This window comes from Jaculus jaculus, chromosome 5, assembly GCF_020740685.1.
Source record: "Jaculus jaculus isolate mJacJac1 chromosome 5, mJacJac1.mat.Y.cur, whole genome shotgun sequence".
Taxonomy (NCBI): domain Eukaryota; kingdom Metazoa; phylum Chordata; class Mammalia; order Rodentia; family Dipodidae; genus Jaculus; species Jaculus jaculus.
Window position 1 is genome coordinate 98,403,865 of NC_059106.1, and position 17,169 is coordinate 98,421,033.

A 17,169-nucleotide genomic window follows, 5' to 3' on the forward strand; every position below is an offset into this window, starting at 1 on the left:
GTCCAGGCTAAACTGGAATTAACTATGTAGTCTCAGGGTGGCCTTGAACTCACAGTGATCCTTCTATCTCTCCCTCCTGAGTGCTGGGATTAAAGGTGTGCGCCACCACGCCCGGCTCTTTTGCTAAATATTTTAAATGTCTGGAAGCATTTAGGAACTTGTCTTTGTCTCTAGTAGCCTATACTTTCAAAATCCATGTGCAAGGCTTTCAGTAGGATTATTATGGTTTGAGTATGAAGTACCTTGCTCAACAGGCTTGGTTGTAAACTGGTGAACTTTTAGGAATTGGGAGGATCATGACAACTCTGACCTAATCAATGGAGTATTGTACTGAAGGACTCATGATTTCATGGAATATTGAGAGGTGATGGGCAATAGGTTGTGGGGCCTGATTGGAGGAATCAGGGATATGAGTGATTTTGAAGAGTACATCATATCCTCCACCTTTCCTTCTGCCTGTCTTTCTTCTTCCTAGCTGCCATGAGGCAAGTAGGCTATGCCATATGCTCCCACCAAGTTGATGTCTTTGCCTTGTCTCAGTCCCAGAGCTATGGAGCCAGTTGACCATGGGCTGCAACACCCTAAACCATCAGCTAAAGCAAATCCTTCTGCCTTTAAATGACTTTTCTTTGGTGTTTGTCACAACAATGGAAAGTTAATCTGGGGAGCTTTTAATATGTTAACATGTCCTGCTGAAGCAGGTTTTCCTTATTTGTTATTTTCTCTATCTTATCTCATATGTTATCATCTTCTAAAACTCTTATTTAGCTGACTTCCTCTGCTGGTTATCCTGCAGTTTCTTTCCACCTCCTTGACTACCATCCTTTTGAGTCATTGCCTTAGGTTTTCTAGTCCTTATATTTAGTTTTCCATTTCAACCATAAATTTTTTTGATTTTTAGCACTCCTTTTTTTTACTCTGAACCTCCATTTCTGCCCCATTGCAGCCCGTTCTTGTCTTAGAAAAGAATTTTCTTTTTCTTTTTTTTTACTTTAAAAAAAATTTTTAATTTATTTATTTGAGAGCAATAGACACAGAGAGAAAGACAGATAGAGAGAGAGAAAGAGAATGGGCACGCCAGGGCTTCCAGCCTCTGCAAACGAACTCCAGATGCGTGCGCCCCCTTGTGCATCTGGCTAACGAGGGACCTGGGGAACCGAGCCTCGAACCGGGGTCCTTAGGCTTCACAGGCAAGCGCTTAACTACTAAGCCATCTCTCCAGCCCAGAAAAGAATTTTCTTTGCTTATTTCTCTAAGTGTTTGAATGAAGAGGTTTATAAGTGTATGTGCCTAAGACTTCTACTTAAATAATCTATTCCCTATAGTCTCTTCCCTCCAAGTTGCTTTTTGTAGATTTTTCTTTCATCTCTTTCTCTTCTGTTTGGAGCCTTTCTACAAATGGTATTTTTTGGCTTATTTAAAGAATTTTGAGTTATCATTCAGGTACAGTAAGGTGCACATATATAGAAGATTACATATAATGAAATGAACATATTTAAAGTATATAGCTTGGTTAGCATGCTGTTTTCTACTTACTGCTTTCAATTCTGACTTCCTCTTCAATGTATTTGTTGCAGTCTGGTTTGTATTGCTGTTAGAAATCACCCAACCAAGAGCAGCTTCTGGGAAAAAGAGATCTATTTTGGCTTACAGGCTCGAGGGGAAGCTCCACGATGGCAGGGGAAAACGATGGCATGAGCAGAGGGTGGACATCACCCCCTGGCCAATATAAGGTGGACCATAGCAACAGGAGAGTGTGCCAAACACTGGCAAGGGGAAACTGGCTATAAAGCCCATAAGCCCGCCCCCAACAATACACTCCCTCCAGGAGGCATTAATTCCCAAATCTCCATCAGCTGGGAACCTAGCATTCAGAACACCTAAGTTTATGGGGGACACCTGAATCAAACCACCACAGTATTCCTTATAAGAAACAATGCACTTAAGCATTTTCCATATAATGTAAAGTTTTTCAGTGGAGGGGAAATATTGTAGCAGAAAGAGTTTTCTTACAAATTTCAGTATATCCTACATGTTGTAGCATAAGAAGGTATGGTGGAATCTGACCAACCACAGGCCTAAACCCACTCACCTATCTTTCCTAAAGTCTCTCCACATGGAAACCATGTGGTTTGCATATAATCATCCCTGGCTCACATGGTCACACATTGAGCAGTTACTTCTGTTATGAGACCCCACACCATACCTGTGGCCTACAACATAGGAGAGATTCCTTTAGAGTCTGTGGTATCTGCAAGCTCCCCATGGCCTGTGTGACTGAAGCCCTTCTGCCTCTCCAGTGCCCAGATGTCTCCTTCCTGGCCATGCCTTTAGCTTGTGCTTCCTTGCCGGCAAGCCAAAAGAAGAATGTTGAATCTCAGACTGTTGAGACCCCAGTGATCTTTTCTGCTGCTCAGGGGCTGAATGACATCTTTAGTGAAATCTGACCCTTTTCCACATCTGCCCTTCATGAATTGATCTCCCTGTGCCTTGGGGTCCCATATAGTTTCCTTATGTTTATGGCTACTCTTTTTGTGTGTGTGTGTGGTTTTAGATCCTTATTGGACTCAGATTTCTGTGTCTATACCTCTGAAACTATCACCACAATCAATATAATGAATATCTTTTTACCCATTTGTTATTCATCCTTCCATTTCCTTCACCCCAAGTAGTCATTGGTCTATTTTTCTGTCCTTATAGACTTGTTTACATTTCCCAGAATTTTTTTTTTTTTTTTTTTTTTTTTTTTTAGAGGTAGGGTTTCACTCTAGTTCAGGCTGACCTGGAATTCACTATGCAGTCTCAGGGTGGCCTCAAATTCACAGTGATCCTCCTACCTCTGCCTCCTGAGTGCTGCAATTAAAGGCGTGTGCCACTACATGTGGCTTTCCTAGAATTTTATATAAATAGACTCACATAGTATGTATTTAAAAATTTTAGTTAGCACTCAGCACAATTATTTTCTATTCATGCATTTAGTTGTGTATTAATAACTTATTCTTTTATTGGTGACTATATTTCATTATATGGATACACCAGAGCTCATCCATTTACCTACTGATGGACATTTGGGTTGACTTTGGGTATCTTCCTTGACTCTTCTCCACTTTATTTTACTGAGGCAGGGGTCTCTCACAGAATCCAGAGCTTACTCACTTGCCTGGGCCCAGGTAGCCAATTTCTCCTGGGAATCCTCTGCCTCTGCCTCCTGAGCAATGGAATTATAGATGGGCTACCATGCCTGTCCAGCATCAATGTGGGTGCTGAAGATTTGAACTCTAATATTCACCCAGCTATTTCCCCAGCCCTTGTTTATGCATTTCTTATGACAAAAGTCATTTTGTCTTTGATTTTCTTTTATGAATAAATGTACCTAGGAGGATAACAGAACACAGCATGAAATCTAGGTTGCATTAGAAATGAAGGTTGTATAATCACCAAACTTACCCACATGTTTCATCTCATAGTGCAGGGGTTTAGAAACAAACAATAATAATTTATTGAAAAAATATCCAAAACTCATACTAAGACCTTATAATCAAAGTATAAAGTCTGTTATTTATACTAAAATTGACAATACAGTTGGTTCTATTATCTTTACGTAAAAATATATGAGAATGTTATATCATAAGGCAGTTAGATAACTTGTTCAGATGATCTAGCTAGGTCTGTCTAATGCTAAATTTATAGCTTACTAATAAGAATAGCTTATAAAGTGTGGCTGCTTATTCTATATGCTAAGCCTTTGAGAGGTACAACTAGATAGTAGATATTGCTATTATACTTTACACTTGAGGAAAACAAGTGCCATGTCCCAAGTTATTATAGCTGTTAACAGCACAGTTAGGAATTAAATCCAAGCCACCTGGCTCTAGAGTCCTCTTTTTTTTTTTTTCGAGGTAGGGTCTCACTCTAGCCCAGGCTGACCTGGAATTCACTATGGAGTCTCAGGGTGGCCTCGAACTTATGGCAATCCTCCTACCTCTGCCTCCCGAGTGCTGGGATTAAAGGCGTGCGCCACCACGCCCGGCTACCTCTTTTTTTTTTTAATATTTTAAAATATTTATTTGAGAGAGAGAAAGAGGGAGACAGAGAATGAATGTGTACACCAGAGCCTCCAGCCACTGCAAACAAACTCCAGACGCATGGGCCACCTTGCTCATCTGGCTTACATGGGTCCTGGGGAATCGAACCTGGGTCCTTTGGCTTTGCAGGCAAATACCTTAACTGCTAAGCCATCTCTCCTACCCTACAATCCTCTTGACTAACTGTCATGCTCACATTGTCTCTGAGAAGAATTCATGGTTTTATGTGTGGTCTAACTGCCTCACACGAGTCTTACATCTAGCAATTTTATGAAGAGCTCTTTTTATGACTCCTTAGGCACTTGACCCTGTTTCGTTCTTATCCCACTCCTATTCATGTTCTTTCTGTACCTTACCCATGGCTTTATTTTCCCGAGTGTCCACAGTGATAACTTGAGCCACATGTGTGTAAGTGCCTCCCTTCTTAGGCAGTGGGTACCTCAGTGGAATCTCAGTGCTGGAGCTGGGAAAGTCACTCAAACTGTGGTTTTTAATCTGCTAGCATCAATACTGGCCTGGTGAGGGAGACTGGTGTTGAAGGAGGCCTGCAAGAGATGCATTTCAATTGCTTGCTGCCTTTCTCCTAGCACACTAAGAAAGATGAGGCAGGAATGTGTAGAGAGAGACTCATTTGGAGTTGAGCCCAACCTTGGAATGGTTGGTTTAAGTCACAGTTTTGATTCTGGCCAGCTTTGTGACCTTGGGCAGGGAAGTTCTGGCTCTCTGTGTGCCATGTTTCTCCTATATAAAATGCCCAGTGGGTAGTTTTTTAATTTCCAAGGCCTCACATTCCTCATGTTTATGATTCTGTGATTAAGTTCCAGGAAGGTTTAGGTACTGATAAAAGTGCCAGTAAGCTCTATGCTAAGAAATGGCAGCTGTCTGTTACCTAATATACCTGGCCTAGCAATTATACGTGGGGGCTGGGGACTGGGTAAGTGGACAGGTCAACGGCTCCCAGTCTGGCAAGGTCATGTAGTACTTTGGACAGAGAGTTTCTGTGTATTGTGCAGGGTAAAAAGGAGTTTCCTTTGATTTCTAGGCCACAATATACTAAGGCTAGCCTTCAAAGACACTTTCCCAACATCAGAACCTTATGCAGCAAATTCCCCATGGAAGGGGAGATACTAGAGACAGGATTGAGTGACTCACAGGCAGAGAGACTTGGAGAACAGACCTATGGGTGGGGGTGGGGGGGGTCAGTGGGATAAACTCCTTGCCCTAAGGCCCCTCTGTCTATCATTCCTTGACCTGAGGTCAGAGCCATAGAGTGGGGGAAAGCTATCATGGCAGCTGGGGAGGCTCTTGCCCTGAAGTCTTGGAAAAGAATAAGTGACTATTTGTCCCATGTGGGCCAGTTATTCACCTGCCTAGAGGCATAGGGTAGAAGTCTAGAGTCTATATGACCTCCTGGGATGTTACTCCCTTCCCCAGGCCCTCCTCAGACTCTGCTCTCAGAGACCCAGAACAAATATGGTAAGGAACTAATCACAGAAAAAGTATTCTCAAATGATGCCTTTATCTTTATTCATGGAAAAAGCTTCATTGTGTTCCAGGATGGGCAACTGAGAGCAATTCCTTGTCCTCAGTGAGTGGCAGCTTGTTATAGAATCCTAAAGATGGGTCTTAACAAGGGGAGGCTGGGGCAGTAGCCCCCTTCCAACCTCCTGTTACTAAGTGCTTATGACATGGCAGGTTTGAGTTAACTTTTAGCACCCTGTGGGAGAGGATCTGAGTACTGGCTTTGCCACCCAGAATCCAGTGACTGTGGACAAGTCATTGGTTCTCTTTTTGTATGTCGACTTCTAAAACTGAAAGATAGAAAAATACATATGTGTACACTCGTGTGTGTGTGTGTGTGTCCTTTTGCTTCTGCAAAGGATCAACCATTTGTGCTGCTTTTGGCATGTGACTTATGTGGGTGGCTGGGGAATTGATCCTGGACTGTTAGGCTTGCAAAGTGCACCTTTAACCACTGAATCAGCCCTATAATTGAGTTTTAAAAAGTGTCAAAGTATATAAAGTATCAAACAGATGTTTAGTAAGTGGCCATGTGATAATTGATAGGCTCTGTGTTCCTCTCTTCTAGGGCAAGGCTGACAGGTGTCCCTAATTACTTTTGCATCCTTGGAAGACAGAGCAGGACAAAGAAGACAGCAGATACTCAGCACTTTAACTGACCCAGGGTTCTTTCTACAGGGAAACCCTCAATAGCATTTATGAAATACAAAATTCAGAACAGCAAGCCCAAAGAAATGGACAAAAGCACTCTTAGTTTAATGACTCCCTTATCCCAGGGTAAAGCAAGACTGAAATGACAGAATGAGCATAAATTTCAAATTGATTCAGCATTTTATGAAGACGGAGAAACCCCTTTCAAGACAGCAGGGCCCATGGACAAATCCAGACACAGTGGAATCCTGTTAACCTCCAGAAAGCAGCAGATGACAATGATGGCAATGCAAAAAACAAAACAAAACAAAAAACAGAAATCAAAAGCTAAAACACAAAACAAAACAAAACCAAAAAACCACGTGTCCCTGGTGTAAGAACTTTCTCTTAAGCAACTCTTGGGAAAAGGAAGAAAAAGGAGATTTTGGATGATATCTATAAATGTTCTGTTACCAAGGGTCACAGCTAACAGTCTCAGAGACGAGGTGGCTAGGATATGGGTCTCATAAGTCATTCAGCCGCAAACTCGGCTCAGAGCCCGAAAGAGCCTCTCGGTTTCCCCTCTGTTAAAAGGCCTCCAGGGTCCCGCGGGGCAGGTGGGGGAGGGGAGGGAAGGTGAGCCTCGGGGAGGCTCCGAGCCGCGGCCACTTTCTGGAAGCCGGGAGGCCGCGCGTCCGCCAGGCGCCGGCAGGGGGCGCCGGGGCGCCGGGCTGGGCGGGCGCCTGCCATTGGTCCAGGCTGGGCGCTGGGCTGAAGAGTTGGTGGAAAGTGACAAGTTGGGGAGACAGGGAGCGCGGAGCGCGGGAGGAGCCGCCACCGAGGGGTTCCGAGACGGCAGCCCGGTCACCGGGCTCGCTTTTCTTCTGGAGTCCGAGGCGGGGACACTCGCCGTCCGCCAGAGCATCCGGCTCAGCGCCGGGCGTAGTGGCCGGCCGCCGAGAGGCTGCCGCCGGAGGGCCGGGGCAGGACCGCGCTCCCGGCGTCCGAGGCGGCCAGGCGGAGCGCGAGAGCAGGTTCGAGGGACAAAGAGCTCCGCGAACGCCCCGGCGTCCAGAGAGCGCGAGCGGCCGGGACGAGGTGGCCGGGAGCCCGGAGGAGAGCCCGTGGATGCTCTGCGCGCCGCCGGGGAGCCGCCGCCGCCGCCGCCGCCGCCAGAGGAGGAATGCCGCGGCCGCGCCCGCCGCCCGCGCTGCCGCTGCCGCCGCCGGTGCCGGTGCCGGTGCCGGTGCTGGTGCTGCTGCTGGTGGCGGCGCGCGGGGCCGCAGCGCAAGGTAAGCCAGCCCGCACGCACGCTGCACGCACGCGCACACGCCCGCACGCGCCCGGCCCGGCCCGGCCCGGCCCGGCCCGGCCCGGCCGGGCCAGCGCAGCAGCTGGCAGCGGACTAGCGCCGCCCCGGCCCGGGAGCGGGTCGGGATGTGCCCGGGACCGGGTCCTAGGCGCCCAGCCGAGGTTGTCAGCGCTGACAGGAAGCATGAAGGGCTTTGGGCAGCTTGGGGTGACCGGGGTACTTCCGTACTGGTCGTCTGCCCTTCTGTCCCTGAACTCCTGGCGCACCCCACTGGTCTCCAGGCCAGCTCCCCCGCGGTCCTCGAGCGGTTTGCATTTTGCATTTTCAGTGGTGCTCGCTGGAGCCCAGGCAGTCCGCGAACCCGCGCAAACAAAAGCCCGGTGCCGCCGGGGCTCCTGAGGCCTTGCATCTCCAGCGCCCCGCGCTCCGGCCTCCGCAGGGTCACCGCGCAGGCCAAAGCCGGTGCTCCGCCGACGCCGCCACTTTGTGCAAAGTGTGCTTGCTGTCAGGGGCGGCCCGAGTGCTCCGAGTGTGCACACGCGCGCGTGTTACAAACAAGGCGGGGGAAGGGGAGCCATCTAATGCATACTTGATTTTGGTAATCTCCAAAGACAATCTCAACAATTAGAGAAAGAGTCCCCCGGCCGCCGGAGCGTCTTAGTTCGCTGCGGGGAGCTCGGATCCTCGCTGGGGCTGAGCCGGAACACAATGAGAGGGAAGGGCCCGCTGCGCCAGTGGAGACAACCGATTCATTCTTCCCAGGTTGGAGGGGGAAAGTTGATTAAAGCCTCCCGGGTCTTGGGCCTCACTTTTAACATGCATCCCCTGAGGGGGTGTTGAGCCTCTGCGTTCTTCCCGCCCCCACTGCAGCCCCCAAGCCCCGTGGATAAATAGTCCTCGCTCTTTTATCATTCATCTCTCAGTGTAAGGAAGACTGTAGCTTCCTTAGCTGTTCATTACCCAGACTGACTGGAGAATTAGTTTATACCAAAAGTTCCCAGAAAACTGTCGTAGAAAACACTCTGGAAGTTGTGTGTAGATTTGAACTTAGAGATGACTTGGGGACGTGGGAGCAGCATGCTCTGAGCACACTTCTGAAACTGATCTTATGGGATGGTTGTGCTAATCTGGGTGAATACAGCTACTAATTGTAATTAAGATGTGCATGGCAGGGGATGGAGTGGGGGTAAGAGGCGGAGTGCATCTTCCTGAAGGGGAAACTCTACTGAAATGTAAACAGTTTGGTCACAATGATGTTTTGCTTGATGCCAAACATCCGGCTCTGTGCCGGCACACCTGGATAAAAGAAAGAAAGAAAGAAAAAAAGAAAGAAAGAAAGAACAGGTATCACACGATGTTACCATCCTTCTGAAACCCGTTGCTCAGGAAATGGAGGTGGTGATAACCCAGGTGATTCTACCACCTAAAGTTGGACTTCGGCTTGGCACCGTGATTAATTCTGTCATTTCTTCCATAGACCCCTTCACTTTGTACCTAATCTTTCAACAGTCACTGCTTTTAGTTTTTAAGTCACGGCATCTGTTGGTGGAGGGATGGAAGGTTCACCTCTTTTGACCATTTAGATAAACATCCATGCAATGATGTTGCTGAGTGTAAAACAACATTGTTATCAGAAGCCACCCAAATTCTGTCTCTTTTAACTCTTGATAGGCTTTCAAAGGTAAAAACAGGCTTTGCCTATTCCATGGTCTGATGAGTTCAAACCCCTTATTGCTTTTTGGGAAAGTTTACCTTTCTTTATTTTTGTTGTTCATGTTTTTTGGGGGGAGGGAGCAGGGTCTCATATAGTCTAGGTTAGCCTTGAACTCCTGATTCCCTTGAAATTACCTCCCAAGTGCTGGGATTACAGGTGTGCATCTCCACACTCAGCTGCTCTTTTCTGAAATTTACCTTTTCCCCCGCCTGAGACTTCTAAGGTAACCTCATCACCTGGCTCAAGAAATTGGCCAAAGGGGTGATATATTTATTAAGTTTTCAAAAATTAGTCAGCACTTCTTTCTTCACTTTCTTACTTGGTTTATGGGAGGGGACAGCCTTTTAGATATACTATGGCCTGCTTCTTGTTGACCTCACCCCCCTGTACCTCTGGTCCAAAGCTGAATTTCATTAGAAAGGAGAAGCCCTCATTCCTGGCCACACAGCTCCAGGCCATCAGAACCTACCTGATCCTTTCTCAGAATTCTGTCTGTCCATTCTGTGGTTTGGCTGCTTAAAGCCAGAAAGAGGTTTGCTGTCATTTTGTGAGTCTCCAATTGCCATTTCATTAGGTGTCTGTCTTGTCTACATTTAAGAGTCTCCTGAGGGAGATAAGGCTGTCAGCTGTGCTGGTGAAGTCACCAAGGATCTGAGGCAGCCAGCCTCAACTTTCATTGGAGATGCCTGAGAACCCTATCTGTCTAGCTGGGGTCACCTCACAGAGGTAGAACAGGTAGAGGGTTTATTCAAACTACCTCTAGCTTGGTTTTAGAAATTCTTGTCTTCCAGTAATGATTTACTTTATTGGAAAATATGGTAGGCTGTTTTGCTCCTTTAATGCCTAAGACTATCTGCTGCCTGATAGGAGTCTTTAAAAACTGTTTTAGTCTGTTATATTTTCTATCTCCTGTATGGTGAAAATAGCCTATGTCACTGCAGCCAAATGAGCATCAGATTCTGGCCATAGTTTGATGAGGAACACCTTCCTCACTTCAGATATTTAGAAAATTTACTCAGCATGCCATGGCAAACCCATTACCCATAGATCCTATGTACACAGATGTAAATGTCTATTTTCAGATAAATGGATTATATGTACACACAACTATACTAAGAGGCCCATGGAATTTTACGGAGTGAATGAACAACTTTTTTTGGTTGTACATCAAAGTGTACTTCACTTAGTAAATTTTAGCCTGGCATATTTTGAGAGACCTTTTTTGTTTGTTTTCTTATTCCATCTTCTAGTATGAAGGGTTAGATAAGAGGAATCTGATAACAAAGTTTAATGCCTATAACATTTAGCATTTGACTGACCTGGTTTTGAATTTTTCCTTTTTTTTTTTTTGAAGGTATTTATTTATTTATTTGGTAAGCAGAGAAATAGAGAGGAGACAGAGAGAGACAGAGAATGGACATTCCAGGGCCTCTAGCTACTGTAAATGAACTCCAGATGCATGTGCCCCCTTTGTGCATCTGGCTTACGTGGCTACTGGGGAGTTGAACCCGGGTCCTACGGCTTTGCAGGCAAACACCTTAACCACTAAACCATTTCTCCAGCCCTGAATTTTTCATCTTTAAATGGTGGGTATGATGATTAAATTTTCTGAGCCATGTAAGAGAAGAGCCCCCATCCTAGAAGTGAGTACATGGAATTTAGAGTATTTGACCTTTCAGATAATATTTAAAATCGCATGTGTAGTTTGATAACCATAGTCTTATGGTAATCAAAATTTCTGAGAAAACTGCAGCTCTGCAAAGGTAGGGGCCACTGACTTACTGTTTAGGCAGTAAGTTGCCTGCCTGGGGAGTCTGGAAGAGTAGAGTGGTAATGATGAGTTATAGGCCTCAGCCCCAGTCAGCTGCTCCTTGGAGCCCTCTTAGGGAGGCTGGTGATGGTAATCAGACCTGGTAAAGCTGACAGATGCTCTAAAGACTTTGTGACCTGAATTCAAACATTCTGAGATGTCTGTATGTGTGCAATTTATATAGCAGATACTTGGTGGAATCCTTGCAAGGGCTATCCACTGTCTTAAGCTCTTAGTAGTATTAACTCACTGAATTCTCACAGAAAACCCTCTAACTGAGACGACATAACTAGCTTATTGTATAGCTGGGTCATCTGCTCTCCCTCTAGGGAGCTGGTAAGTTACTTTCTTAGGGTCATAAGCCCTAACAGTTGATGCTGGTGTGTTATCTCTATTCTCCAGTCTTTCCTGGTTTAATTCTTCCAGTTTGTCATCTTTTTTTGTGTGATCCCATGGCGGTGTTTCCCTAAGTCTTCTTAGCCATCACCTAGAGGGTATAAGAAACGATGGAAGATAGCCAATTCCAGTTTCTCTGTAGTTGGGGACTGCCCCATCTGGTCTTGGTAGCACTGAGAATGGTCAAGGCCTCTAGGTCTAGAAGAATTGCAACAAACTGTGACTTTGATGTGCTCCAAGGAGCGTGCCTGGCAGTTCCTTCCAGCTAGTGACGAGATGCACTTTAATGGAGTGCTTGTGCACTTGCGTCTTGGTGCATAACCCAGGGTGCTGGCTGAGGAGGGCTGATTTATTGGAGTGTTCTCTACAGGGAGAGCCGTCTGCCAGTTCAGTCTTCCAATGAGGAGCAGATCCAGCTCCCTCTAGACAACAAGCAAATCTCCCAGGTCTTTTTCTAAAGCAGTTGGTTCTGGGCCTGGCTTCACCCGTCCCCTGGGCTGTGACAGGAGAGACGGGTCTGTGGACACATGAAAAGAAAGGAATAGTCTTCTACGAGTCTGAGAAGGTTCTCTGGAGTTGAAGGGGGAAGGGTGGAGGGACCTCTGCAAAAATCCTTAACTAAATGCAGCTGCTTGTTACACGGAGCCTGACTTGCATGCCAGGAATATCTAAAAAGCTAACGAATACAAAATAAAAATAAACAGCAGTAAAAAGGCTCTCTCTTTGTTGCAGTAAGCTTGGTCAGGGTTTTTGGTTTGTTTGGGAACGGGATAATTGTGGCATCCACTTTATTTTGGTAAGGCAGCGAGTTGCCGATTGATGTGATGTCATTGGGATGTCCCACCACCTGACCCTTTTCCTTGTCTCCACTCTACCAGAATGCTGAGGCTCATATATCTACAGGGGCTGTGGCTCAAACTGTTGTCCCTGAGTGAATTACACTGGAAGAGGGCAGATAATTTAATGGGATGATCTTGGCAGACCCAGTAAACTCCACACCCCATCTCTCACTAATAGAAAGGCAGAAGGCTACAGCATCCTCAGATGAAAAGGTTGTATAAAAAGACTGCTTACAGTGACTGTCTATCCATAAATAGGGTTCTATAGACTTTTGATCCAGAAACTGTTATTAAATACTGATAAGCCAAGCCCCTAGCCTCACTACGGTTGGCCATTTTACATTCCTTTCCCCCTCCTCTCCATGGAACTATGTTTTTGTTTTAAAGGAGCTTCAAAGATCAATCAGCCTACACTGTTTATTTTTTGAAGTTTTTCTATATAGAATGGTACTTCTTTGATAGTCATTTGAAGAGGTGATGTGGAGTAATAGAGATAAAATGGGCTTTGAACCTAATAGACTATGATTAGAATTGGGGCTTTGTTGCTTACTACTGATTATTTGTTAATTGCTTTTGTATTGCTGTAACTGAATACCTGTCAGAAACAACTTTAGGGAGGAAAGATTTACTCTAGTTCACAGTTTCAGAGGGATTTCAGTCTACCATGGTGGGGACAAGCAGGGTGGGGTAGCCCTGACCATGGTGGCAGGAACATGATGAAAAACAGCTGTTCACATTATGATAGACCAGGAATGAAAGAGCAGGCCTAGCCTTCTGGGGCCCACCCTTAATGATCTACTTCCACTAGCCACACCCACCTCCTAAAGGAAATGGCCTTTGAAGTAGTACTACATGCTAGGGACTCAGTTCTCAAAATGTAAGCCTGTGGGAAACATTTCAGATTCAAACCATAGCAAATTTCTCACCTCTGTTTCCATATTATAAAATGGGAATAAAAGCAATACCTGACTTGTAGGCTTTCCATGATAATTAAGAATATTGTGCATAGAAAGCCCTTAAAAGTGTCATTGATTTGGGAAATGAGGAGTGATTAGTCACCATCATGACCTTGGGCTGACTGGAGAAAACATAACATTTGGCTCTGAATTAATGACTGTGATAGTAGATGCAATCAAGACTGCAAGAGCAACATTCTTCTTCTTAAAAATTTTTAAATTTATTTGAGAGCAACAGAGAGAGAAAGAGGGAGGGAGAGAGAGAGAGAGAGAATGGGCACTCCAGGACCTGCAGCCATTGCAAACGAACTCCAGATGCATGTGTCCCCTTGTGCATCTGGCTAACGTGGGTCCTGGGGAATCGAGCCTTGAACCAGGGTCATTAGGCTTCACAGGCAAGCGCTTAACTGCTAAGCCATCTCTCCAACCCACATTCTTCTTTTTGTAAATTTAATTTATTTTTTAAAATTCTTCTTTAAAAAAAATTATTTGTGTGTGTGCGTGAGAGAGAGAGACAGGTAGAGCATGAGAGAATGGGCACATTAGGGCCTCCAGCCACTGGAAACAAACTCCAGATGCATGTGCCACCTTGTACATCTGGCATATATGGGTACTGGAAAGTTGAACCTGGGTCCTTAGGCTTCACAGGCAAGTGCCTTGACTGTTAAGGCATTTCTCCAGTGGAACAGCAGCATTCCTACAGTACCATTATAAGGCCTGAGTGTTTGGTTCACAAGAAGATTGGAGACACTTTGGGTCCTGAGTGCGTGTTCTCAGGGAACATGTAGACACTGGGTCTAAGCAGTCCTCAGTTCACTGCTGGACACCTGTGGGAGGAAAGTCCGCAGTGCAGTTCTACAGTCTTAAAGGCATGTTTTTTCTTTCAGAATCTTGAGTTCTTTTGGGAAGAGCAACCTTTCCTAGGCATTTGGTATCATTCTGGGATCCTGCAGTGGGGAATGCTACATTTCAGGGAACTCCACATGTAATCTGACCTTTCTTAGCTCCAATGTCCAAATAATATCAGTACAACTTGAAAGAGAAGGGTGATGGCTAGAGGGAAGAATCTTGGGGTGCTCTCTTAGCCATTTACAATTTTTGAGTATAAAAAACTTCATGTTATCCAAAGAAAGAAAGGTACTTAACTGTATGGGAGGTGGGAAGGAGTGGTAAAAAACTTCTGAAGACAAGACAGACTGGGCTTTTTTATTTTTGTTTTTTTCAACAGTGAAGCCTGTTATTCCATGCATTTCAAGAAATATTCATACTAATTTGTTTGAGATGCAGTGTTAGTTCTTAGAATTCAATACGCTTTACCTCAAGAACAGGGGGAAGAAAGAAATCCTTACCTTTCAAAGCACCTACTTTTTGCTTATTGTTCTTTACAGGTACTTTTATGTACCTTTGTAGGATTGGGGCTGGGCTTCTAATTCTGTTTCATAGATAAGGGAAATTGAGACTCAGAGAGGAAAGTCCCTTGGCCAACCTCATGGAATTATTAAGCTGGGATTTGGGATCTGAACCTAGATTTTTGTTTTGTTTTGTTTTTTTGTTTTTTTGAGGTAGGGTCTCACTCTAGCCCAGGCTGACCTGGAATTCACTATGTAGTCTCAGGGTGGCCTCGAACTCACGGTGATCCTCCTACCTCTGCCTCCCAAGTGCTGGGATTAAAGGCGTGTGCCACCACGCCCAGCTAAGATTTTTTTTTTTTTTTTTTTTTTTTTTTTGAGGTAGGGTCTTGCTGTAGCCCAGGCTGACCTGGAATAAACAATGTAGTCTCAGACTAACCTTGAACTCAAAGCAGTCCTCCTACCTTGGCCTTCCGAGTGCTGAGATTAAAGCTATGTGCCACCACACCTGGCTTGAACCTAGATATATATTTTTCTTTTTTCTTTTTATTTATTTATTTATTTATTTATTTTTGAACCTATATATTTTGATGATCAGGTGTATACTGTTTTCATATCCTTGAAGTATCATGAGGAGATGCCAATGAACAGATGCATTCTCTCCATACATCAAATGAATTATGGGAAAGGGCGAGGAAAAGTACCATAGAAACACACATGGGTGGAGAGCCTTCATTCCCAGGGAGTTGGACAGTCAAGAGTGTGTCCTTCACATGGTGACTAGAACACTCTGTAAAATAATCCATGGGAAATGCTCAGCTCAGTGCCATGTGCACAGTGAGTGCTTGCTTAGCTGGCAGAAGGCCACACAGGATTTGTTGGCTTCCAAAGCCTACATACCCCACTATGCCCACTTCAGGGTTTTAGTTGGATGATATAGCAGCTGTGCTGTCTCTGCATAGAAGGGCTGACACCAAGATCATTGTTTTGACATTTGTCTTTCCCTCCACACAAACCCAGGCTTTGGATGGACAGAACCTGGGACTTCCCTTCTTCTCTCAACACTGGTGGGAGCCACCTCCTGACTCATGCTGGCTTTGGTTTGATGTGAACCAGAAGCAAGTTTTAACAAGTTTGTTGTTAGGCTGAGGTATTTGAGTTTCAAAAAGTTGTAAACCCATAGTGTACCTCAAGATTGTGGGTCAGAACCTTTTTTTTTTCTTTTGAGGCTGCATCTCACTTGGTAGCCCCCAGGGTGGCTTCTCATGGACTTCAGCCTCCCAAGTGCTGGTATTAAAGATGTGAGCTGCTGTGCTTGGCTGGGAGTAGCATTTTTAGATAGAATAAAGCAGGCAAGAGATTTGGGTTCTGATCTGACCTCCTCACTTGGAGCCTGAGGCTCCCGTCTGTGATTTCAACTCTTTACAGCAGGCCTTTTGGTGCTCCTCACTGCGGGGTCTAGAACAGTGACTGGTAATTTTCCTTTGGAGAGTTCATCTTTAGGGGAAATAAAATAGACACCTGTGACATAGTTACATACCCAGTGAGTACAGAGTTGACAGCGACATGCAGGGTCTCAAGAAGGAAGAGGTCTTTAGGGAGGGAATGGGAGAAAGCATTAGAGTTCAGGGATGGTGAGTGTATCAGTTACTTTCTCATGCTGGGACAAAATACCCAACCCAAAACATCTTTGTTGGAAGTAAAGGGTTTATTTTCAGCTTACAGTTTCAAGGAGAAGTCTGCCATTGCAGAGAAGGCATGACAGCAGGAGCTGAATACGTTCAGTCCAACACTGTGAAACAAAATAGAACAGTGAATACCATGAATGCCCAGTGCTCAGCTAGCTTTCTTTTATACACGCCAGGAACTCAGCCCATAGGATATTGCCATCCACTTAGGGTGGGTCCTCCCATCCTAATCTAATCTAGAAAATCCCTCACATACATGGCCAGAGACTTTTTTCCATGGTGATTCGAAATCTTGTCAAGTTCCTAGTCAGAGATTAACCATCACACATCCACCCCTTGTCAACTTGACAAACAACACTTTTAAGCAATAACCTTCTACTGCCTGTTCCCAGAGGCTCATGGTCACCTTGTAATGCAAAATTCATTCAAGTCTCCATAGTCTTTACCAGAACTGTTCAAAAGTCCAGTCTCATGGCAGTCTTTTAACCGTGAGTCCTGTAAATCAAAGTACAAGTTACATATTTATAACATTTAATGGCACAGAATAAACATTCCCATTCCAAAAGGGAAGAATGGGTGTAGAGTAGGGAATGACTGGATCAAAGCAAAATGGGATCTTACCAGGGCAAACATGAAACCCCCAATTCATGTCCAATATCTGGGACTCTTGATGAAATCCTCTAGCTTTCATCAGGTTTGGCTCACTCCATCCCTCCCGCTGTGCTGCCTATAGTCTCTCTTGTGGGGCCAAGTCCACCCTGAACCCACAGCTTTTCTTGGCAGATGGTCCTGGCATCTCCCAACATCCTGAGTCTCCACTCTAACTTTGGGTTCACATTCACATCTTCCTGCAGTGGGGTCACAGCATG

At 45.2% G+C, this 17,169-nt stretch overlaps 1 protein-coding gene across 1 annotated transcript in view; it reads left to right on the forward strand.

Moving 5' to 3' along the window:
* The first annotated feature begins 7,419 nt into the window (after window positions 1-7,419).
* Ror1 (receptor tyrosine kinase like orphan receptor 1) overlaps window positions 7,420-17,169 on the forward strand; it is a 401,244-nt gene continuing 391,494 nt past the window's right edge. Inside the window, exon 1 of the mRNA XM_045149154.1 lies at window positions 7,420-7,528. Within this exon, the coding sequence (XP_045005089.1) occupies window positions 7,420-7,528 (109 nt within the window). The remainder of the gene's footprint in view (window positions 7,529-17,169) is intronic.